At 36.0% G+C, this 25,465-nt stretch overlaps 1 protein-coding gene across 1 annotated transcript; it reads right to left on the bottom strand.

The window, feature by feature from the left end:
* Positions 1-14,838: 14,838 nt before the first annotated feature.
* LOC149205174 (formate dehydrogenase-like) lies at positions 14,839-23,693 on the bottom strand. Its single transcript, XM_089397332.1, has 4 exons — positions 23,165-23,693; positions 15,848-16,033; positions 15,521-15,723; positions 14,839-15,357 (listed from the first exon to the last, which is right to left on the bottom strand). The coding sequence occupies exons 1-4, from the start codon at positions 23,691-23,693 to the stop codon at positions 15,178-15,180; spliced, it is 1,098 nt and encodes a 365-aa protein (XP_089253458.1). The 3' UTR covers positions 14,839-15,177.
* Between the last annotated feature and the right edge of the window lie 1,772 nt (positions 23,694-25,465).

Raw genomic sequence — 25,465 nt, 5'->3', positions numbered from 1 at the left:
TTCTAGCTCAAATCCTATCTAGAAAGCTTTGTAAAGTGACAGCTAAAGGATACCATTCCTTTTCTTGTAAACTTTTTTTGTATTTTTGGAATAAAATTTGAAGTCTTTTGTCTTCAAGCCTCATGCTCCTACATCCAACTCCTGAGGACAAAATTCTTCATGGGCTCTTGTCCATGAGCTCTTATATAGAACTTCACAACTTCTATAGCATGGCATCTGTCATCCAGGTGGCATCAGCAATTGGTTGATCCTTCCACTTGATCAAATACTGGAAATACTCTTGTCCTCTTGTCTTTTTAAACAATATCTTATCTAAAATATTTTCTGGCTACAATGCCTTTGTTGTAGGTAACTGTTTTACCCAATCAACCTCTTGTTCTTCTTTATCTTCTGTTGTATCATCTGCATTTCTATTTTCATACCTGTACAAATCAACAACATTGAAAATTGGAGATATTCCAATGTCAGGGGGTAATTCAATTTCATATGCATTTGCAGAAAATTTCCTCAAGACTCTGCATGGTCCAATTTTCTTAAATTTTAACTTGTTATACTCCCTTTTTGGAAATCTTTCCTTCCTTAGGTGTGCTAAAACCAAATCTCCAACCTCAAAATTAACTTCTCTCTTCTTCAAATATGCTCTTCTCTTATACTTTATGTTGCTATCCTGTAACTGTTGTTTTACCTGTTCATGTATTGCTTGAATCTCTGAAGCAAAATCTTCTCCTTTAGCACTTCTCATTTCAGCTTTTCCCAAGTCTCTTAATTCAGACACTCCTGTTGGGTGCATTCCATAAACTATATGGAATGGACTTTCCCCTATAATCCTATTAGGAGAATCATTATAAGCATATTTAGCCCGTGCCAAAATTTGATCCCACTGTTTTGGATGTTCACCTGTAAGACTCCTCAGAAGATTACCCAAGATTCTGTTTACAACTTTAGTCTATCCATCAGTCTGAGGATGATAAGCTAAAATGAAACTCAGTTTAGTACCAAGTTTCTTCCACAAGGTCCTCCAAAAATGACCAACAAATCTGGTGTCTCTGTCTGAAACAATGCTCTTAGGTAACCCACGCAACCTTACAATCTCCTTAAAAAATATATTAGCAACGTGAGTAGCATCACTGGTTTTATAACATGGAATAAAATGTGCCACTTTAGAAAATCTGTCAACCACAACAAAAATTGAATCATTTCCTCTTTGAATTTTTGGTAAAACCAAAATAAAATCCATACTTATCATATCCCAAGGTCTTTCTGGAATAGGTAATGGGACATAAAAACTTGTGCTTTGGCTCCTTCCCTTTCAATACTGACATATTTTACAATTTTTTACATACTTCTCCACTTCACATCTCATCTTCGACCAGAAATAAAACCGATTCAACTATTCATAAGTCTTGTCTGCACCAAAATGTCCTCCAAGTCCGCCACTATGTTTCTCCTTAATTAAATTTTCCCTCATAGAGAAATTTGGTATGCACAGTTGATTTCTTTTAAACAACAATCCTTCTTGCAAGAAAAAATCCAACCACTTACTTCTGTCTAACAAAACAGGATTTTTACAAGCTTCAAATGCTTCTTTAAAATCTAAATCTTTCTCATATAATTCTTTAAGAAAATCAAAACCCAACACTTGAATTTGACTTTCCTGAACTAGGATATGTTTTCTACTTAAGGCATATGCTACTTTGTTTGATTGGCCATTTATATGTTTTAATACAAAATTAAAACTTTGAAGATATTCTACCCATTTTGCATGTTTTTGACTAAGCTTTGGTTGTTGCATAATGTACTGCATGCATGATTGTCTGAATAAAGTATAAACTCCTTAGACATCAAGTAATGTCTCCACTTTTTCAATGACTACACAAATGCATAAAATTCCTTATCATAAGACGAATATTTCTTCTTTGATTCATTTAGTTTTTCACTGAAATAAGCTACAAGTCTGTCCTCCTGACTCAAAACAACGCCAATAGCTTCTCCACTAGCATCACATTTCACTTGAAAAGGTTTATTAAAATTAGGAAAAATTAAAATAGGCTTTTCAGTGATCTTTCTTTTCAACAATTGGAAGTTCTTTTCTGCGTCTATAGTCCATTTAAATGGCTAGTTATCCTTCTTTATAGTGTCAATAATAGAAGCATTGATCTTACCAAAATTCCTTATGAATTTTCTATAAAAACTAGCAAGACCATGAAAACTTCTTGCCTCAAAAACACTTTTCAGTGAGGGCCACTCTATGATTACCTTTATCTTCTCTAGATCCATCTTTAATCCATCAACAGAAACAAAAAAGCCCAAATATACCAACTCTTCCTTCATGAATGAACATTTCTTTAAATTTAGCAGTAACTATTCTTGTTGCATCTTCTGTAAGACATAATTCAGATGTCTCATATGTTCCTCTTTAGATTTGTTGTAAACTAATATATCATCCAGATGTACTATTACAAATTTACCAATAAATTATTTCAGCACTTCATTCATAAGCCTCATAAATGTACTAGGAGCATTTGATAACCCAAAAGGCATTACCATCCATGCATATAGACTTTCATTTGTTTTAAAAGAAGTTTTCCATTCATCTCCTTCTCTAATCCTTATTTGATGATACCCACTTTTTAAATCCAACTTTGTAAAATATCTTGCTCCACTTAAACAATCCATCAAATCTTCAATTATAGGTAAAGGAAATTTGTAGCTAATTGTTATTTTGTTGATTATTCTTGAATCAATGCACATTCTCCAGAATCCATCTTTCTTTGGACCCAACATTGTTAGCACTACACAAGGACTCAAACTCTCTCTAATCAGTCCTTTATCTAACAATTCCTGAACTTGTTTTCTGATTTCTTCATTTTCTATGGGAGTCATCCTGTAAGCTTCTTTATTTGACAGATTTGCCCCTGGAATCAAATATGTATGATCACTGATTTTTCTAATGGGTGGTAACTCATTAGGCAAATCATCTACAATGATATCACAATAATTTTCTAGCATCTCTTGAATTTCAATTGGAAAATTAGAAATTTTAATAGAAGTAGTTATTACCTTGGGTTTGCAAATCAATGAAAAATTTACCTCATTCTCTTCAATCTGTTGCAAGTATTCTTTTCCACTCAGCAATAGAGTCTTTGGATCAGATTTTCTTGATACATCCTCTTCTTCCATAGGCAGTAATGTATGATTAATACCATCTTTACCAAATTTGTATGTGTTCTTTTTCCCATCATGCATAGCTCCTCTGTCATATTGCCAAGGTATTCCTAGCAATATGTGACACACATCCATAGGCATCACATCACACAGAATTTTGTCTTTGTAGCTTCCCAACTGCAACTTCACCTCACACTATTCTTTCACTAACAACTGATGTCCTTTTTGAAGCCATGACACCTTGTAAGGTGTTGGATGTTTCTTTGTCTTTAATTTCAACTTTTCCACCACTTCTGTAGAGACCAAATTATCGGTGCTTCCACTATTAATTACCATTTGATATCATTTTCCTTGAACCTTGCACACAGTCCTAAACAAAGTCTTTCTCTGCGCTAGTTCAACAACTTTCTTTGTTGGCTTTAACAAAACTTCGTTAACTACCAAAGATTCCCCTTTCTCTAGTACATTTTCTTCTTCTGGCACCTTTGTTGCTTCCTCTTCAGTCTGAGCAACAATTACATTTCTCTGATTTGTCCCTGTGTTTTCTGGGCACTAATAGGCTCTATGTCCCAGCTTCTTACATCTATAACATCTAATTTCTCTTCCTCTCCCTCTGCCTCCTCTTCCTCTGGAAAAACTCTTTTTTCCACTTGCATCACCTTTTGTGGGTGTATGTTGATTAGAGCTACTGCTAGCTCCATCTCTAGGTGTTGTAGATCTTCCTCTACCACCTTCACTTCCTCTCCCTCAGAAAGTACCTCTACTTCTGGCAGATTGCTTCCTCAAGAGTTTTTCTTTAGCCTTCAATACCATCTGATAAGCCTCTTCTAGTGTTTTAGGAGACAACACACTTATCTCATTTTGGATCTCCATTCTGAGACCATTTATATATCTTGCAACCTTCTCATCTATATCTTGAATTTTTCCAGCTCTTATGCTCACTTTGTAAAATTCCTCTGTGTATTCTTTCACTATCAGAGACCTCTGTCTAAGATTCTGCATATGTCTAAATAATGATTGTTGATAAGCATTTGGAAAAAACTTACCTCTCAACTTTACCACCATCCTATTCCAATTTTTAATTGGCTGCTTACCAAGTCTCCTTCTTTTTGCCTGCACTCCATCCCACCAAACTACTGCATGTCCTTTCAATTTTTTGACAACAAATTTCAGTCTCTTTCCTTCTTCCATTTCTTCATAATCAAAGAATTTATCCATGTCATTAATCTAGTCTATCAACTCCTCAGGGTTTAAACCTCCTGTATAAACTGAAACCTCAAGTCAGGGTTTAGAGGTGGATCCCAACACTGATTTAAAGAATCTCATTTCAGGAGTAAATTCTGTAGGTTCCTCTTCTTCTGCAACTTCAACTTTAGGCTCACCGAAATCTCCAGCAGCTACATCTCTTTGATTTCCCATTTCCACTACTTCTAATCTAGCTTGCATCTGTTGCATTGCTTCCAACACTTCAGCATTTGCAACTAGTCTTCCTCTTCTTTTACCACCACCATGTCTTCCTCCAACTCTGAAAGCCATGTTGGATTTCTTTTTTTGATTTTTGAGATCCTTGTTAGTGTCAATAAGCTGCTCTGATACCACTAATGGTGGGTTGGTTTCATGTGTTAAGGATAATCGTTCAAAACGAGAAACTATCCCTTCAAGTTCGGGTGGAACTTCTTCTTGGTTTTCCATTGGAGTATCAGTGATCAACCCCCAAATTTAGCTCTTCTGCTAAAATAACAGATTTATTTAATTTACCCGGTATATGGAAAAACTTCATTTTTTCCACGGAACCAGAAGGAATTAAAACCCCAGTTCATAACATTATCACGTCCAAAATTAAAATTAACTCATGTGCATCTTCCGACATGATCACCATCAGATCTGACCCCTTCAAGCAGATGGTCACGATTAACTGAGCTATTAACTCAGTTTTATAAATTATCGCGTTTGATTTTTGAATTAACATCTGCACTTGTTGCCACACGATGACCATTAGATCTATTGGATGTGTCCGATCAAATGATTCTGATCTTCTTCTGGGTTTCTCACGAATTTGTCAAGTTTCCTCGTTTCGCCAGACTTAGCACTTCCTCCAAGTTTAATTATCATCTATCAGATTCAGGATATTGCTAACTAACTCTGTGATTTTGAAATACATCCAAGTTATTTCAATGCATAGTGAGTGAAGATTTAGATGCGACAACACAAGATTATACAAAATCTAATTCTAAAGGGCTCAAACTGGAAATCAACAAAACTTAGAAATATTCCAAAGGAAATCAAAACCTCCAGGATTCGACCATTCATGCACAGTACTCATGGAGATACAGAGAGATTCCAAATTTTACATTCCAATCCTCCTCAGCCAAAATCCCATTCTACTAATTCAAAACTTACATAAATACCTGTACATACAACAATCAGATCCTAAATCAATGGATCGAATCTGTCTAATCCTAGATAATATCTAATCTACATGATATTCTCCTCAAGAATCTCAACTAAGCCTAAATACTTGAATTAATTACATGATAGTTCAAATCCCTGAATTCTAGTTCAAATCCTATCTAAAAAGCTTTGTAAAGTGACAGCTAAAGGATCCCACTCCTTTGCTTGTAAACCTTTTTTGTATTTTTGGAATAAAATTTGAAGTATTTTGTCTTCAAGGCTCATGCTCCTACATCAAGAGATATTTAGTATATCTTTGAATTCCATAAAAATATATAAATTATGTGTACTCTTACTTGTTTATAATTAATTATTTCACTATACCTTTCTTCACATGTTCCCCTTCAAATCATACAAGATAAAGGAAAGGGCGTTGTCAAAGATATTGAACTCAATATTACATAAATAACCAACATATGGAGTTGGGAACTCAACATCTGTTTCATGCCATGGTGGATAAGGTGGATAGGTTTTTATGGAGTAGAATCTTTGAAACTATGATCAAATTCAAGTTAAACCTCTAAAATTTAAAACAATAATTATTATGTATTTGTTAATTTTAGTGCCTAAATTTAATGTTATCTCATAGAATGTAGTGATAGGGGAGTGCCAATGGTGTTATCATAGTGTCATTTGGGAACTACAAGGGAGTGTCAATGGTGCTATCATAGTGTCATATGGAGAGGGAACATTGAGGATATTATTTATTTTACAAGTGCAAATAAATAAATATACAATGTAGTTATAGGGGACTGTTAATGGGGCTATCATAGTGTCATATAGTTAGACATATGGAGAGGGCACATTGAGGATATTATGTTAGGCCCTTATAATACTAGTATATTCCCTTATTATTATTTTCATTGCAGCCCCTTATTGTATTGTTTTGCCAATGTTGTCCCCATATTGTTATTATTGTGCCACATAGAATCCAACTATTGTTATTGTTGTGCCCTTACATTATTATTGTTATGTCGGTTTGACTATATTGTGACCCCTTAGACTCCTATATATAGAAAGGAGGTCTTCTCATTTGTATCATCAAATAATTGTTCATTTGTGTAATGTAAAGGAGGTTTCCCCCTCGAAGAGGCTGATTTTGAATTCGTTGATCTATCGTTTCTTCTATTTTGTGAGTTGGTTTCCTAACAATTGGTATCCAAGCTTTGAAATCTAGGGTTTCGCTGCTTCAAACAGGCCATTTTGGAATTTTTGCTATAACCTTTTTTATACGACGTTTCAAAGATAAACGTAAAACCCATTTGAACCGAACTCTTGATGGACCTAGGGTATGAATTTCAGAGCTTTTATTGCTATAGTTTCAGAGATATGATCCAAGGAAGTTAGGGTTTTTGCAAGCTCCCGAATTATATATCAAATAGGTGACCTGGGGAAAATCATCATAACGTTCTCTCTGAGCATCAGATTTAAATTTTGTCATAAGGTACAAAAAGAGGACAAACTTTGGTTTTTTGTGTATTGGTTTTAGATCCAAAGGTCAAAACAATGACATGTGGAACTTCGTACAAGTTCACTCTGCTGAACTAGTCCATAATCAGGTCATCATGGGAGATTTAGAGTAGCTCTTTCTTGGAGAATCCAATCTTGATCATACTTGTGGGGTTGGAACACGGATGCAGAGGGATACCACAAGATGAAATTTTAGACCTTGGAGATCCACAATTACAGAGATACAACCAATTCAATATCGAGCTCCTATAAAGCCACAAAAGGTGTGTAGTCTTTTTAAACTTTTACGTAACTTTGGTTTGAAAAATTAGTTTGAAGGAATTCAAAAGACATAGTGAAGCATAATTATCATTAATTGATGTCCCAAATAAAGAAAATGGAAACACCTAGTAAGAAACCTGAAAGCTCTAGCATGACTCATGAAGAAGAGTAAGAAATGCAACATGATATATCAAAATTACAAGACCAAGTGCAACAAATTTCACTCTCACAAAAAGTAACAGAAGCTAAGATGGATGTTTTAAAGAAAGGTGTGGAAGCTACGATGGAGGGTTTAAAGAATGGTGTGGAAGCTAAGATGAATGGTGTGGAATCTAAGATGGATGGTTTAAAGAATGGTGTGGAAGCTAAGATGAATGGTATGGAATCTAAGATGGATGGTGTGGAAGCTAAGATGGATGGTATAGAAGCAAAACTTAAAGGCAACATGGAAGATTTGAAGATAGATTTGATAAATTTTATACAAGAAATTCTTACTAATGACGAAAGGGTAGTAAAGGAAATTCATGATGGGAATAAAATAAATGTTAATCATGATTTCATAGACTCTAACGTTGGATTGAAAACCCAACATGTTTCAAAGATTGATATGAGGAAGCTTGATGACAAGGATCCTGTAATATGGATACTACAGATGGAACAATATTTCCATCTCCATAATGTGCAAAATGCACAAAAGGTACGCATTTCAACTTTATATTTGGAACCCAATCAATTTGTATGGTATTGATGGCTTTGCTCTTGTAAACAAATTGTCACTTGGGAAATTTTTACAGAAGAAATGATAGCACATTATGAGGATACAAAAAGCAACACCATATTTAGCCAATCGATAAATATCAAACAAAAAGGTTCAATGGTGGAGCACATTAAGGACTTTCAAAAATTGAATATAAGGGTAAAATATATTCCAGAGGAGCATAGGATTGATGTATTCATATGTACATTAAAGGATAACATCAAACATGAGGTTCACATTTGGGAACCTGATTCATTGGAGAAGGCATTTATATTGGAAAGAAAAAATGAAAGAAAAAATATGGCAACAAGGAAGCCTACCAATCACAACTATAAAGATGGAAGTGTTGTTGCCCTTATCCTTCCACAACCTACAAGGTTGACACCACAACAATTGGAAGAAAAAAGAGTAAAAGGGATTTATTATAGTTGTGATAGAAAATACACTAAAGGTCATAAGTGTGTTGAGAAGAAATTATTTTACATAGATTGTGAAGGGGAAGAAGAAAAGGAACAAGAAACATCAAAAGAAGAGGATACACACTAGGAACAAAGCCTAGAGAAAGAAGAAAATAATCTGACCATATCTTTTAATGCATTGGCTGGAATGACCACTCCTCAAACTATCAAGATAGAAGGACATATCAAGATGAAAAATTCAATAATGTTGATTGATTCGGGCAGTACCCATAATTTTATTCATTGTAAGATAGCGAAAGAATTGAATTGCTTCCTATATCCAACACTAGAGTGTCAAGTGATGGTTGCAAATGGAAGAACCATAAATTTCTCTAAAAAGTGCCATAATATCAAGCTATCCATGGGAGAATATGTGTTGAATAGTCCAATTCTTTCCATTCAATGGGTGGTGCTGATGTTGTTCTAGGAGTCCAATGGCTACATTCTTTGGGTACGATAGATTTTAATTTTCAAGAACTTTTCTTGAATTTATTTTCAAAAGGAAAGCAAATTGAATTAAGGGGTATTGCAGGGAAACCAGGAAAGATAATCAACTCTAACAGCATGACAAAGCTTCTGAAGAAAGAACAACGTGGCATAATTGCACAATTATGTTCGCTAGAGGTTCCCATATCGAAATAATCTATTTCTCCAGATCTCCAAAAAGTCTTGGGCAATCATTCCATGGTGTTTGAGACTCCCAAAGGTCTCCCACCTATTTTTGATCGTGATCATGCTATTCATTTGATTTCAGGAAGTCTCCCTCCAAACATTAGGCCTTACAAATATCCCTATGCCCAAAAGAGTGAAATTGAACGTATGGCTGCAGAAATGCTAGAGGTTGGTATAATTCAACCTAGTCAAAGTTCTTTCTCTGCTCCAGTAGTATTGGTGCATAAGAAGGATGGATCATGGTGCATGTGTTTGGATTATAGGGAGCTCAACAAGCTTACTATTAAAGATAAATTTCCCATTCCTGTCATAGATGAATTATTGTATGAATTGCATGGAGAAATTTACTTCACCAAGTTGGACCTGCGTTCAGGATATCATCAAATAAGAATGAAGACGGAAGATAGTCTGAAAACAAAATTTAGAACTCATGAGGGTCATTTTGAATTTTTTGTCATGCCTTTTTGCCTTACCAATGCACCTTCTACATTTCAAGGTTTGATGAATTCCATTTTCAAACCCTTAGAAAATTTTTGTTATTATTTTTTGATGATATACTAATCTACAACAAGTCTTGGAAGCATCATGTTCAACATGTTGATAGAGTGCTCAAACTATTGGAGGAGAAACAATTATATGCAAAAACCTCCAAATGTTTCTTTGGAGTACAAGAGGTGGAATATTTTGGCCATATTGTATCTCATGAAGGTGTTAAGGTAGACCCTAGAAAAATTAAAGCCATTAAGGAATGGTAAATCTCCATATCCATAAAGCATCTGCGAGGATTTCTTAGGTTGACAGGGTATTATCGGAAGTTTGTTAAGAATTATGGGAGAATAGCAGCACCTCTAACAACATTACTGAATAAAGATGCATTTTCTTGGACTCTAGATGCAACGAAAGCCTTTGAACATCTTAAAGAGGCAATGTGCCAAGCATCGGTCCAGACTTCACAAAAACCTTTATTGTGAAATGTGATGCCTTAGGATATGGAATTGGTGTTGTTTTAATGCAAGAAGAAAGACCCATTGCTTTTGAAAGTCATCCAATCAAAGGAAAGTATTTACACAAAGCTATTTATGAGAAGGAAATTTTGGCAATACTACATGCACTTAATAAATGACAACCTTACCTAAAGGGAAGGTACTTCAAGGTAAAAGCAGATCACAACAGTCTTAAATACTTTTTAGAAAAAAGATTGGGTCACAAAGATGTTGGGTTATGACTTTGAAATCATCTACAAAAAATGGAAGAAAATTTTTGTTGCAGATACACTCTCAAGAAAGGATGAGGATGTGGAAGCATTGCTTTGCACCATTTCTATTATCCAACTATATTGGACAAACAAAGCAAGGGATGAATGGAAGAATGACGAAGAAGTGTGGGCACTCATTCAAAAGTTACAACAAGACCCCATTACATCTGATACATTTAGCTGGAAAAAGGATTCGTTATGGTACAAAGATCGCTTACACCTCTATATGAATTCCCAACTCAAACAAAAGATTTGTATGGAATTTCACACCTCTCCCTTAGGAGGGCACTGAGGATTTCTAAAAACTTACCACAGGGTTAAGAAGGAATTTTTTTGGGATGGCCTTAAATCTGATATTCAAAATTTTGTGGAGGAATGTTTGGTTTTCCAACAAAATAAAGTTGAAAAATTAAGACCCCAGGTATATTACAACCTTTATCCATTCCAATTCAACGTTGGGAGTAGGTTTCAATGGATTTTATCACAGGGTTTTTTCTGAAGGAAATAGTGTCATCATGGTGGTAGTTGATAGACTTACCAAGTATGCACACTTTTGTGCATTATCTCATCCCTTTAAAGCCAATACAAATTCTAGTACATTTATGGAAACAATTCAAAAGCTACATGGAAACCCAAAGATTATTGTAAGTGACAGAGATCCCATTTTCATTGGAAATTTTTGGACATAATTATTTTCTTGTCTAGGTACTCAGTTAGCTCATAGCTCATCGTATCATCCTCAATCTGATGGGCACACTGCGATAGTGAACAAATGTTTGGAATGATATCTTTGTTTCTTTGTATCTGATAAATAGACATAATGGGTCAAATTGTTGCCTCTACCTCAATGGTGGTATAACACTTCCTTCCATACTACAGTAAAAATGACCCCATTTATGGCACTTTATGGATATTATCCACCATCTATCATATCATATTTAAGAGAAAATTCTAAGGTTCAAGTAGTGGAATATCACATCGAGCATCAACATCAAGTTCTCCAAATCTTAAAGGATAACCTCACTTTGGCACAGAATAGAATGAAACAACAGGCAAATCAACATCACAACGAAAGAAGTTTTGATGTAGGTGACTGGGTATTTCTATGACTATAACCATACAAACAAATGTCCCTTAAGAAAGCTAAGAAGGATAATAAATTATCACCAAAGTATTATGGTTCGTACAAGATGTTGCAAAAGATTGGTACTATGGGATACAAATTGGAGCTTCCTACAGCTTCCCAAGTGCACTGATTTTTCCATGTTTCATTCTTAAAGAAGGTTATAGGTGATAAGCTCCCAATTCAAACAATATTGCCACAACTTGACAAGGAAGGAAAAATCATATTGGAACCTAAAGTAGTCACAAAAACAAGAACTCGACAGCTACGAAATCGATCAATTTCAGAGTATCTCATCAAGTGGAAGAACTTACCCACTGAAGATTCCACATGGGAGGATGAGAATTTTATACAGAAGGATCCAGAACTACTCTGTTATATACCTAGGGGGGATAATATGGGGTACCAAGGGAGGTACCCAAGGTAATAATGTAATAATGGGATGGGCCATAGTAATAAATAAGGTGGTTAACCCATGTCATGTAAGGGACCATAAGTAGTTAATAATAATATAATGGGCCCATGGTATTAGTTGATGGTATATGAGGGAACCATGGTAATGACCCATGGTATTGTATGTATGAGGCCTATATAGAGGCTAGAGACTCCACATGGGAGATAGTCAAGGATTATTGTATGAACAGGCATATGGCTTGTGGAGTGTTCTCCTTCCTTAAGGAGTGAATGTATGGTGTTGCCCTACCTTAAGGGAGTGGTATCAGAGCTATTTCATATCAGATCTATAATATTTCTGGGTTAGATCTACAACACTTTTCTGAAGGAGAGGGGCATGTTAGGCCCCTATAATACTAGTGTATTCCCTTATTATTATTGTCATTGTAGCCCCTTATTGTATTGTTGTGCCCATGTTGTCCCCATATTGTTATTATTGTGCCCCATAGAAACCAACTATTGTTATTGTTGTGCCCTTACATTATTATTGTTATGTCGACTTGACTATATTGTGACCCCTTAGACTCATATATATATATATATATATATATATATAGAAAGGAGGTCTTGTCATTTTTATCATCGAAGAATTCTTCATTCGTGTAATGTAAAGGAGGTTGCCACCTCGAAGAGGCTAATTTTGAAGTCGTTGAGCTATCTTTTCTTCTATTTTGTGAGCTGGTTGCATAACATATTATTTATTGTACAAGTGCAAAAAATAAATATAGATGTATATAGTTCAAAATTAGAATGATTATTTAATTTCTAATGATAATCATAACTTTTTTATAATTATATTTTTCATGTTTCCAAGGCACTAGGATGGTGTTCATGCTGTGTAAATTGAGATTTCTTTTATAATATTTATTTTTTACGTAAGCATGTGACTTAATGCAGGGAATTTGACCATTGAAGTGATTTAGATGTTTACCTTCATGTGGGTTATTAGGGTCTAGTGTAGGTGATAGGGGAAGTGAACATTATGGTTGTGATGTGAGGGGTGGTGGGGACATTGCGTTTTTATTTTGGGGAGGGGGAGTGTAATTTATTTGTAATATCAACGCCCTTCTAAGCCTTAAGGCAATAAAGAAGTTTTTGGTACCTAGCTATCCCACATTATATACTCTATTAGTACCACATAACTAATCTATTCCATAGCTTAAACATGTCAACTTAGAAAACTTGAACCTAGGTGGGAAGGATCACAACAAATCCACCCAACCACCTAGGATAAACTTAGTTGATAAAAATTTTGGGCATTGGGGACCACTCAAGGCAAGAAATTGGCCTTCCTTCCAACTTGAAACCCTGAAGGCAAGAGTGAGGATGGTGGTACCAATTTTGGCATTGGGGACCATTCAAGAAAAGAAATTGGCCTCCCTCCCAACCTGAAACTTGAAGGCAAGAATGAGGTTGTTGGTACCAAGCCAACCCACAATATATACTCACTTAAGAGCACTATATAATTACTTTATTCCATAAATTAAACATGTGAACATACAAACCTTTTATTTGGGTGGGGATGATAGCAACTATACCATCCAACGATCCAAACTAAACTCAGTTGACATCATTTATTTGTCTATAACTCAATATTTTCATTTCTAATATAATATACATAATATTTTTTTAACTACAATAAACATTTATTTTATATAATAGTTTTTTTTTATAATAAAACAATATTATACTATAATAATCTCTTTATCCTATTTACTATTATATATATTAATATTTATTTTTATTTCTTTATTTCTTTTTTCAATATAAATATGATGTAGAATACCATGAAAATAAATATATTTTATACATTTTTTATTAAAATATATCATAGTAAATATGAAATATACAATAATTTACAAATTATTTCATGGGTTTTTAGAAAATATTTATAAATTGCATTAATATTTATATTAAACTTGTATAGAATTTTGTCTTAATGATATTCTCATGTCTTAGAATATAACTAGCATTTGCACCAGATGTTGCAAAGGAAACGCCGTAAGGCATAAATTGAAAAATACAAATACAACAAAAGAATACTTTGATAAAGAATAAAAATATATTGAACGCTCAAATCAATGCCCCATTAACTGGAAGCACTTAGTAGACATATTTATCAACATTAGGATTATACACAATGATCAAGAAATTTCCCATATACAAACAACAACTTCCACAACAACCTTTTGTCACATCCACATTTTAAGAAATGCCTTGGAACGTGACCGGAATCTTCCATATTGCCTTTTTCATTATGCAGAAAAATCTTCCATATTTCTATTTTCATCACGAATATTGTTAGTTCATTGTTGTAAAGTGTTAGTGTGTTAAATTCAATACTATAAGTTCGACAAGCGAAAAACATTCCTCAATTAGCATAATATGCATTTTTCTCTCACCGTGTATTTTTCAGTCAAAGAGCACAAGTAACATATTAACATGTATTTTACCTTCATTATTTTCATCATAGAGCCAAGAAATCTGATCTATAGAGTAACAAAAACATTTTGAAATAAGTTTAATATTTCAAGCCAGTGTCTAACCTATAAAGTAACAAAACTTTTTGAAATAAATTTAATATTTTAAGCAATTGACTAACCTACTTTAATAATTGAAAAATTCTCAAAGATGAATTATACTCCATAATAAGAGAGCCAACATTGGAGCCCATACTTTCACTAAAACCAAAAGAAACACAACCACTTGTTAAGAAGAAATTCAAGTAATAATAATAAAACAAAAATAATAAACATTAAAGTATAAAATGGTATTTCCAACACACAGGTATAAATATACATGCTCTATGTCCATTGTTAGATTAAATGGGTGTGGAGAAAATTAGTAGAGAACCCAAAATTGTATTTCTAATTAGGAGAGGGGTGGAGAAATGCTTTAAATGCGGGTTGTTGTCATTCTAATGAAACCCTTTGCAAAGGGGATGTTAAGATTCTGAGAGAGAAGCTAGGCTTCGTAGAGAACACCTTCCTTGTTAAACATTCCCCTATTGTAACCAAAAGGAAAGGGCAAGAGAAACAATAATTAGGTTTTTGTTCACAAGTTGTATAAAATATATAGGTGCTATTGATGTCTGAGTGAATAATGGGAGAGATTATTTATGAAATTGTGATAAGGCGCACCTAGTTTTGTCAGAAAGAGGCATATTAATGACAAGTACGTCACATTTAGGTAGCATTTCATCAAGATTTGTCTCCAATGTTGCTCCAGTTTCCTTTTCCAATTTGGGTCCAATAGAAAGACGGTCGTGGTAAAGAAGCTTACAATTGAAGGGCTGTACAAAGGAACGCAATTCAATTCAACATCATGTAATGTTTATTATTATTAGGTTGAAATTTTGAAACAAACAGCATGCATGCATAAGAATTATGGAGCACTGATTTTTGAAAAGAAGTTTCCAACATCATGAAGTAGTACTAGATCCTAAGAATGAATACCTTCAAACGCTTAAGTAGTTCTTTGCCAATACGCCCTGCACCAATAGTACCAATAGTTTTCCCTTCTAGATCATATGACCTGTAAGAAATTGCTGCCACTTTCCAATCACCCTCAACAATTTGCTTATATCCAGGCACAAAGTTTCGCATCAATATGAGAATGCGCATTAGCTCATCTTCTGCCACGGACACCACATTACTTGCTGTAAAAATTGTTGAAGAAGGTGTCAGTTAAATTATGAAGAATCATTGCAGAAACTTGTTCATACCAAAATGTCCATAGCGTGAACAGGGCAGTGACAAGCGGTATAATTTCAGAAATAGTACCTGTAACTTGTGCGACAGTCACAGCAGCGGCTGCTGCAACATTTAGATCAATGTGATCAGAACCAATACCAGCTATCAAAAGAAGCTTTAAGTTCTTTGCCTTCTTGATCCTGTCTGTTGTCACATAGGCCAGGTGGAAAGGCATAGAAATCAAAACATGTGCATCAGGTATGTGCTTTTCAAGTTCTGCAAAGGAAATTAATTGTGTAACTTTAGTCCGTAGTGGGTTACAATTCTCAAATGTAAAAGCAAGCAAGCAATACACTGATTTCGATGATCCATGGTAGCAAGAAGTAGGAAAGGGAAGGCATACTAGAAAAATAATAGATTGGATTGTGGATTAAACAACCACCCAACTTCAATTGTCAATAACCAGAAGTCATTTATGACTTGTTCGACAAGATATATATTCTGTAAATCTCTCTTTTTGAAGCAGCACATACTATACCATCTAGATTGATTATTATTCAGGATATGAGGAACAAAAGGAAGTCTAGGACATAAACTATTCATCCATATCAATAACAACAACAAATAACACGATTTTATATCCCAAGGTGTGGGTGGCCCTTCACGGGAGCAAATCTCATTAAATACCTTGGGGTTACCAGCTGGTATTTCAGCGAGCAGTTGGTTACTACCCTTGTCATCCATCCAGAAAAACTGGGAAGAGGGAGGAAATCTGCAAGGGGCTAGCAAGATGCTTGGAACACCTAAACTGTGGGACAATATTTTTCCGGACCCGAAAAAGAAAGATGACTCCAGGTGATGTGGAGTTGGAGTATGATGTTACTAGGTACCATATAATAATACCTCCCTCCCAGGTCAAAGACATATGAGTTGAGTTAGAAGGTTGTCTCAGGTTTCAAGGGAAACTGTTTGTCAAGAAGATTCTACAATACAAGAATCAGCATAGATGGTGCCCTATCCAGCAATCAAAGAAACTCTACCAAGCAAAACCATGCTAATACACATTTAGCATTAGCTCTAAATCTTTTTCTGTGCTTTTGATGGCTAGTAACTACAGTTAGACAAATGAGACCTGCTAACAATTAGACCACAGTTTATTCATTTATTAAGAAGTCTGGTGTACATAGCTTGATGATGAGTGTGTCCCAGCACTCTAGTGTTAGCAGATAAAAAATCGCAATTCCAAATTAGTTATCATGATTTCAAGTTTCACGGGGCCAATTTGACATCACAGTACATGTAGCCTAGTAGGGCATTTAAAATCCATGTTATCACTTCACCAATACAGAGAACACATATAGCCTAGTGGTATACATGGATATAGAAAGAAACAGGGCATTTGGGGGGCTTCTAACAGTTTAAAGAAAGAGATGGCGTTTAGCACAGCTCCCTCCAAGCGTTACCAGATGCATAATCAAGGAAAATTCGGGGAGGCCAAGTTTTGGGCAAGGATAAGGAAAAAATTCGGGACAAAATTGGAGAGTAGAACAAAAATATAAAGATATACACATATATATTTTGATGAAAATATATAAGCAATGGTGAGTGCGACTTATAAGAGCGTTTGATCTGGACTTACTAGAAAAGAGGAGACTTCTTATAAATTTCAGCAAAATCTATCTCAAGGCACTCCTCAGCAGCTCTAAAGCTGATTTCTAGCATCCATGTTGCAGGGTTACATTTATCAGTAATCTTTGTCACACCTTCAATAGCATGTCCAAGACATTTCAAGTTGCTAGATTCAATGAGAGTTGAATAAACTGTAAGATGCCTTAATAACATATGCTGCATTAGCAAACATTAATCATATACCTGGAAGTACTCTATGACATGGATTGAATGGCAACCTAGTGGACCGCCATATATAATTTGACCACCTTGTTTCATCAACAGCAGCTGCAAAAAAAGAAAGAATGCTATTGTAGTTGGGATTGTTTGGGAAAGTAAGCATCATTAAATATTTGCAAGGTTTTGTTCAATAAGCATTGCTTTACACACATGATTATCAGGTTTTACCTAGGTGTCCAAATGCATTGCCCTTCAGAGTGGGCAGTGAAAATTGTTTTAAATATTGATATTGGTGGGCTTCTAAAAGATCTTCCTTTCTAGAAATTTACAGAACCATCTACTTCTTCCTACAATCCATCTTATAACCTTTTCAAAACTAGCCATTTTGCTGAAGACCTTTGATATTAAATATTTTACTCCATGGCCTTGGATTTGAAATTTAAATATAGCTCTCTGAACTCTAGATACATCACTACCAATTGGCCCCCTATGATTATTGTCAGTGGTTTGGATTTCTAGTGAAAAATATTTTTCCTTCCATGACATGTGGTCTCATGCATGCTTTCATATTTTTTTTGTGGGTGTCTGATCGCAATTTCAGATTTGGCTATATTAACAACCTGTAAGGAGTTAGAGATGTATCTTACCTCATCAAATCCTTCAAAAATATCTATACTTGGCTGATGGATAGTACAGACTACAATTTGGCCTGTGTCCACTGTATTCCTAACTGTATGCATCGCGATAGCTGCAGCTCTGGCATCCAGACCAGATGTCAGCTCATCCATGAATATGATTGAAGGATTTGCAACAAGTTCTACAGCAATGGTTAGTCTCTTCCATTGCTCAGTTGATAGACCAGTCACACCAGGAAGACCCACCAATGTGTCTCTCAAGTTATCAAGCTCTACAAGCTCCAGCACTTCATCCACAAACATCTGTTAAATAGAACAATCTCAATCTTAGGAAACCCAATATTAAGAATGAAAGAAAGAAACTATATTTAAGTCCACAGGTGGTTCATAAGAGGCTCTCAACATTTCTGTTGCATCAGGAGTATATTTTTAAGATTAAAATCACCATAAATATTTACCTGCTTGCTCTTGGTATCTATTTCTGGTGAAAGGAGAAAGTAAGCAGAGAACACTACTGATTCTCATACTGTTATCTGAGGAAAGTGAATATCATTTTGCTCGCAATAATCTGAAACCCTGGCAAATGTCTCTTGTACCTTTGGAAAACCAGAGATATGTATATCCCCCTCAATATAACCTCCCGTTTTTCTTCCATAGCACATCCATGAATATGATATTCATATTTCTTTGAAATCTGTTATGGGCATTATAAGAGCGTTTGATCTAGACTTACTGGAAAAGAGGAGACTTCTTATAAATTTCAGCAAAATCTATCTCAAGGCACTCCTCAACAGCTCTAGATCTGATTTCTAGCATCCATGTTGCAGGGTTACATTTATCAGTAATCTTTGTCACACCTTCAATAGCCTGTCCAGGACATTTCAAGTTGCTAAATTCAATGAGACTTGAATAAACTGTAAGATGCCTTAATAACATATGCTGCATTAGCAAACATTAATCATATACCTGGAAGTACTCTATGACATGGATTGAATGGAGACCTAGTGGACCGCCATATATAGTTTGACCACCATGTTTCATCAACAGCAGCTGCAAAAAAAGAAAGAATGCTATTGTAGTTGGGATTGTTTGGGAGGGTGTTGTTCAGTAGGCATTGCTTTACACACATGATTATCAGGTTTTACCTAGGTGTCCAAATGCATTGTCCTTCAGAGTGGGCAGTGAAAATTGTTCTAAACATTGATATTGATGGGATTCTAAAAGATCTTCCTTTCTAGAATGAAGCCACTGGATATGGTGCCGGAACCGAACCGTTCAGTCTCTTCAAGTAAAGACGGTATTTCTGCAGCAAAACATGACTTATTTCTTTGTAAGGGATATGCCTGAGAATCCAACAAGCAAGCTCTCCTCTAGTCACAACATTCAGTCATAAGCATTCTGAATTTGCATCTGCCCAAACCTAAGAGAATTGGATTTTCTAAACAAGTGCCTTGCAAATGTTCAATCTAATTAAATTTATTATATTTTTGTTTAAAAATTAAGGATTAAACATTGTTTTTTATTTTTATATGCATCCAGTAAATAATTATTGAATAAAAACAATAAATTGAATCTAAAGGGAAATTCCAGTCCTTTACTATACATCTGTAACAATTTTTATGTGTATTCAATTTTTATGTGTATTTTGTCATATATTTTTCATACCAGCATTTTGAACCATACATTACAATGAATCAAAATAGTTGAATTTTATCATTACTATGAGAAAAAGCAGTGATGAAAGAACAAGGCTGGAAAGCACTGTGGGCTGGCAATGGCAAGACCTAAGGGTCTAGATTCATCCTCTCCTCTCCTCACCAAGTCTATATAATGAAGCCACTCCCGAGATAGATAATTACATGCTGCTGAAAAATCTTAGAGAGAGCTTTCTTTCTGTCCCTTAGGAATGACTTCATTATATAGACTTGGTGAGGAGAGGAGAGGAGAGGATGATTCCAGACCCTTTGTCCTAGTGAATTCAAAGTTTAGTACAAGTTCCCAAGCGATTAGATGAGGTAATTAAAAATTCAAACCTCTTCAAAGTGATCCCCTAAAAAATGAACAAATCTAAAAGCTTGACCAGGTCATTGCTGCTGAAGGGAATTAGGCAATCATTGCTCCTTGCAGTAAGGACAAGAGGGATGCATTTCTCCTTGTCAGTGTACAGGGAGCAATGAACCTGCTAATCTTTGCTTTTAAGGGAAGAAAAGTGGTGCTTCAGCAAGGTGACATCGTGGTACCCATTTTAAAACAAATGAACCATATTAAATTTAATCCAAAAGAAAATCGAAAAATCTAACCTTAGATTACATCTTCAGAAGCTTACCTTGCATCATTTATCAGTCGTTGCTCTCGTGGAGAGAGCTTGCAGTTGAGATGTTGAGTAAACCTTCCCTGCTGTTGTAGCTAATTTGGAGATGATTTCACAGGGGAAACCATTGCTGTCTGAAAATAACATATACATACTTGTACAGTTATTAGCAGAACCCCAGGATCCAATTTATAATTTTAGCGTATGACCCTGGAAATTATGCTCTACTGCGGTGTAACCTGAGGATCAAACTTGCAAAGCTCAATGCCTGTTAAATGACATTACAGGTGTCATGATGAAAGGTTCCAGATATTTTATCCTTAAAATGTAAAACTATCTTTAAATTTTTTCTGTTTTAAATGCCTTAAGAGGACCGAATCTGCAGAAATAAATATTATAGTTCTCCTCTCTTGAACAACCCACAATCTAAAGAAAAGCATTGTTCTTGCTTTAGCAATTGACAAAGTGCATTCAAAGCAATCTTGGATTTCAACTGTTCTCTTCTCCCATCTGAATTCTTGTTGATGATTTCTAGATCAACATTTCCTAGCAAGCAATTTAATCTGGGTTGAACTTCAGTGGTGAAATTCTAATTCGTTGATTGGATATTTAAGCGTCATTTTCCATTTTGATTCCCTAGAAGGAGGTCTTGTCATCTATATCTGTACCTTTCTTCAGACTGTTATTAACTTTATCTAGCATGCAGGGCATTGGCATTGTGTTTTGGCATTTTCAGGCAACAGTTGTAAGCAACATGATGGGAAAGGCACACCTTCTGTCTGCATTCCTTGACTACAAGATTTGGACAAGTGATTAGACCCCTTTGGGCTCATTAAGAGGATCCATAAAAGAATCTGCAACTGTATCAAAGGTAGTTGCATCCATGACCAGACTTGCAGACCTTTGAGAGATCTACAAACTTTTGAGAGGGGTGCCAGTCCCTTAGGGATATATATTAATAATCCAACTTTTAAGGTCACAGCCAACCGAGACATCAAATTGATGTATAAGATCTTTTTGTTTGTGCGACAAGGGACCTACCTTTAAGTAGCCATTGGATCCTTCAGGCAGCCATTGTACTACTAAAATATACAAAAGCATACATAATCCACACTACTCTGGATTTTAACCAGAAGAAACACATGTTCTTAAGCTCTCACTGATCTTCTTCTAGAGCTGTACGTGGTGTCAAGTTGGCAGTCGCAGCAATCAACCGCATTTTTGACACAAGTCACCAGAAAAGAAGCCAGAGTCCTGGATAGAGAAAGTAGGTTGGAAAGCAGTCCCTGAAGCATTTTCTCAGGGAAACGGTTAATTTCCTGTTTTCTTGTTTCACACAAAATGTAATACTCAGCCGTTAACCCTTTACATGCTTAATGACTCTTAAGCAGTTTGTCTACCAATGTTTTGTACTTTCATCTTCGAAGTTCGAACTAAAACATCTGGAAAATTTTACAAGCTAGGATCAAACCCAACCCAAGACCAAAGATGCTCTTTGACCATGCTACGTGCCATTTTCATGAAGACACGCTTAAGAGTTCGCTGTAGGAATGTGAATTGCATATTCAAAAATACCATCTTCCCTGCAATTTGAAGGCAGAGGAAAAGGGCCAACTTTTATAAAATAATATTAAAGAAGGGACTCAAGACACCAAACTTGATCATTGACAACCACTCTTTCAATAAAAGGACCATGGCATAAAACCATAAAGTTCAAAAAAGTTCTTGCTTTACTAAACTTTATTAATCCCTTTTGCATGATGAATCGTTTCTGCTCTTAAGACATTACATAGTTTACACTACCCCGTAGCAACAATAACATGTTGCACAAGCTAGTAGCCATGGAGCTTCAAAGCCTACGATGGAGACTCTTTTTTGACAGCCAGGGTCAACATTTGGTCTAAAGACGATCTCCTGTACATAGTCAGGGATGCTTACTCAAAGCATTGAAATAAGAAGCCATCTCTTACAGTTCTAGCTGTATTGTGTCTATTTCCCTCTTACATAGACAGCCTGAACCTTTCTAGCTGTATTGTGTCTATGACTATTTCCCTCTTTCTTAGAGGCTGTAAAGCTCAGCTCATTGGATTTCGAGTAAAATTGACAAAAGCCAAAACACTATGTTATTTGGATAAACTGGAAATATGCATTTGGGATTTCTGAAGCTAGACTAGAAATATGCATTTGGGATTTCTGAAGCTAAACTGGAAATATGTATTTGGGATTTCTGAAGCTGCACACTGAGTCCAGTATCCATATTAAATCATAAATGTACCAAATGCATGGATTTGATTCAATACACGCTTGGTGGGAGCAGGGGGCGTGGGGCAGTGGACACAACTCAGGTTGTAGAATACACCTCCATTTTGTTCTTGGAACTATCAAGGGATTCGGGAACCTACTTAGCTTAATGGGTATTTGCTTTTCAAATCAAAAGAGGTTTTAACTACTTCAGTAGGATTCCTTTGGTTCATAGGTCTAACACATGGAATTCAGGCATGTAAAATCAGCTAGGAATCACACCATCATTAAACACAATACCATAACCAAACTCAGGCAAACAAAATTAACTTGGTATAAAGGAGAAGAAAGAGGAACCAGGACGAGTATTACCAACAGTTGCAGAGTCATATGTAGTGGGAACACCAGGCAAGGACGGCACACTCATAGACCCCCTGATCACAGTCCTATCCATGCCATCGCCCACAAACATGATATTAGTCTTATTGGGAGGAATCCTAACGATCTCCTCATAAACCCCAGCCTTGATACGTATCACAAATCTCCGTTCAGAATAATCCGATGCACTGTTCACAGCTTGTTGAATGCTCATGGAAGATTCATCCTTCGAAACAGTAACGTCGGGAACCAATTCATTTACCTCTGATACACCCAAAATTTTATTGAAATGATGGGAATAATCTGCAGTGCTAGATAAATTCAATGATCTCTCCGTCTTGGGAGGCCTCCATATGACCATATTCTTCCCGTAAGTATCCAGAGCATCGACCATGCTTAGAGCATTACTAGTGAAGTTCATAACTATAATGAGTTCTTGCATGGATTTTCCAACTGCCTGGGTAGTATTAACATATATGAGAGCCGAATTGCAGTCATTCTGACGACTCAACGCTGCGCTCATCCAGATCTTGACGTTTTTAATATTCCTCGGGTTCAGCTCCTGAGTCCTGCTCTTGGCAATATACCTTATGGCACCCTCCAGGAATTGAAGGTTTAATAATCTAGATAAGCAACCTAACAAAGAGCAGAATGTGAGCAAGCACCTAAAATGGTGAAGGACATAAAAGACCAGATTCCAAAGTTATTCCTGAGGCAACCCCGTTCTTGTGGCTAAAATTAGCCTTCGCGGTAGAGGGCCTGACACCCTGCAGATCAACCAAGAGCAGAAATAACACCCTGCAGAGCAACCAAGAGCAGAAATAAGGAAACTATTGTAAAACCCTAACCGGAGAACAAATCGAATTCTTCCAATTGTCAGTGGTCACTTACCAGGGTTTACGCATTCTTGCAATTGTCAGTCGTCACTTACCAGGGTTTACGCTCCACATTAGAACAGAAATTTTCCTGTGGGGTCTTCGGATTCAGTAGGGAAGTAGTTTGCGTGATGGATTCGGGCAACCTGGGAGGAACCCTACACATCACAGTAAATTTAACTCAGATTAGACATGGGAAATTGAGCTAAAATCTAAATTAAACATTAAATTAAACACCTCAGGGCATGATAAAGGCTACATCTGTAGGGCAACTGTGTGAATCAGGAAATCGAAACTCCAGCGTAGCCATCACTACTGTCTGCGAAGGGTTTCGAGCGGGTAATCTCTCCAGCATGAGATAAACAGGGAGTTCAACCAGCACATGCAATGTTAGTTCCATCTGCAATGAACAGGCTAATGACACTATTAAAAGAAAGAACGTTAGTAAGAAATCCCGATTCTAGCATTTCCTTTGCAATTTCAGTGGCTTCATTAAGCCTTCCATTCTTTTTGTATAAGGGCAACATCATGGAAAAAGAAAATTCATTTGCCTGCTGCTTTCCGTTCAAGACTTTGAACACTTCTTGTGCTTCAGTCACCATATCAGTGCGAGCATAAAGGTCAAGCATACAGCCTGATAAAAAGGCATCTGGCTCAACACCCAATTCCTGTATGCGTTTGTACGTTTCTTGTCCTTCCTTCAAAAGACCACGTTTACTATAAACCTTAATCAAAGAACTATACACCACAGAGTTCCCTGCAAAACCAGCATTTTGCATTATTTGAAGGTAATGTACAGCTTCTTCCACACATCCAACTTCAGCAAATGAATTTATCAAGGCACCATAAACAAAAACATCTGGCTCCACACCTGCTTTAACCATCTTTTCAAACGTCTTCTCTGCCTCTGTAGCGTGACCCAATCTTCCATAGGCGGCAATAACAGCACAAAATGATGAACAGTTAGGCACAAACCCTGCTTCCTGCATTTTGGTAATAAAGTGTTTTGATTCATCTAGAAGTCCTGAACTTGCAAATCTCTGAATGACAGAAGCATATGTACATCTGTCAGGCAAAACCCCTTGAACTTCCATTCTTTCAAACAACTTGAGAACCTTGTCATGGACTTTTGCAATCCCATAGGCCTTAATCATGACATTAAATTCTAATACAGTTTGACCCTCACCTATTTCTTGACTGCGCTTAAACACCTTTTCAGCTTCTAACCAATAACCTTGTTCCCCATATGCATCAATATTTGCAGCATAGCATTCACAGCTCATTCCTCCAGCAAGATGGAACCTTTCAAACCATGCCCATGCTTTCTCAAGCATCCCCAGATCTATATACATCCTAATAACAGCTGATTCGGAGTACTCATCCACATGAATGCCCAATCCATCCATCTCCCTGACAACAA

This window comes from Pinus tabuliformis, chromosome 1_2, assembly GCF_031772625.1.
Source record: "Pinus tabuliformis cultivar Carrire ecotype Pingquan chromosome 1_2, CPIR1, whole genome shotgun sequence".
Taxonomy (NCBI): Eukaryota; Viridiplantae; Streptophyta; class Pinopsida; order Pinales; family Pinaceae; genus Pinus; species Pinus tabuliformis.
Note: the sequence above shows the minus strand (reverse complement) of the source record. Positions and strands in the feature narration are given on the sequence as shown.

Bases quoted from the DNA above. Each gene is read 5' to 3' on its own strand.
- LOC149205174 (XM_089397332.1), bottom strand. From the start codon at position 23,693: ATGAGCGCAGCGTTGAGTCGTCAGAATGACTGCAATTCGGCTCTCATA. The intron at 16,034-23,164 runs GTAATACTCGTC...TTTCCTTTGCAG, and splicing joins ATATGACTCTGCAACTGTTG to AACTTGAAAAGCACATACCT. The intron at 15,358-15,520 runs GTATTCATTCTT...TCCTTTGTACAG, and splicing joins AACTACTTAAGCGTTTGAAG to CCCTTCAATTGTAAGCTTCT.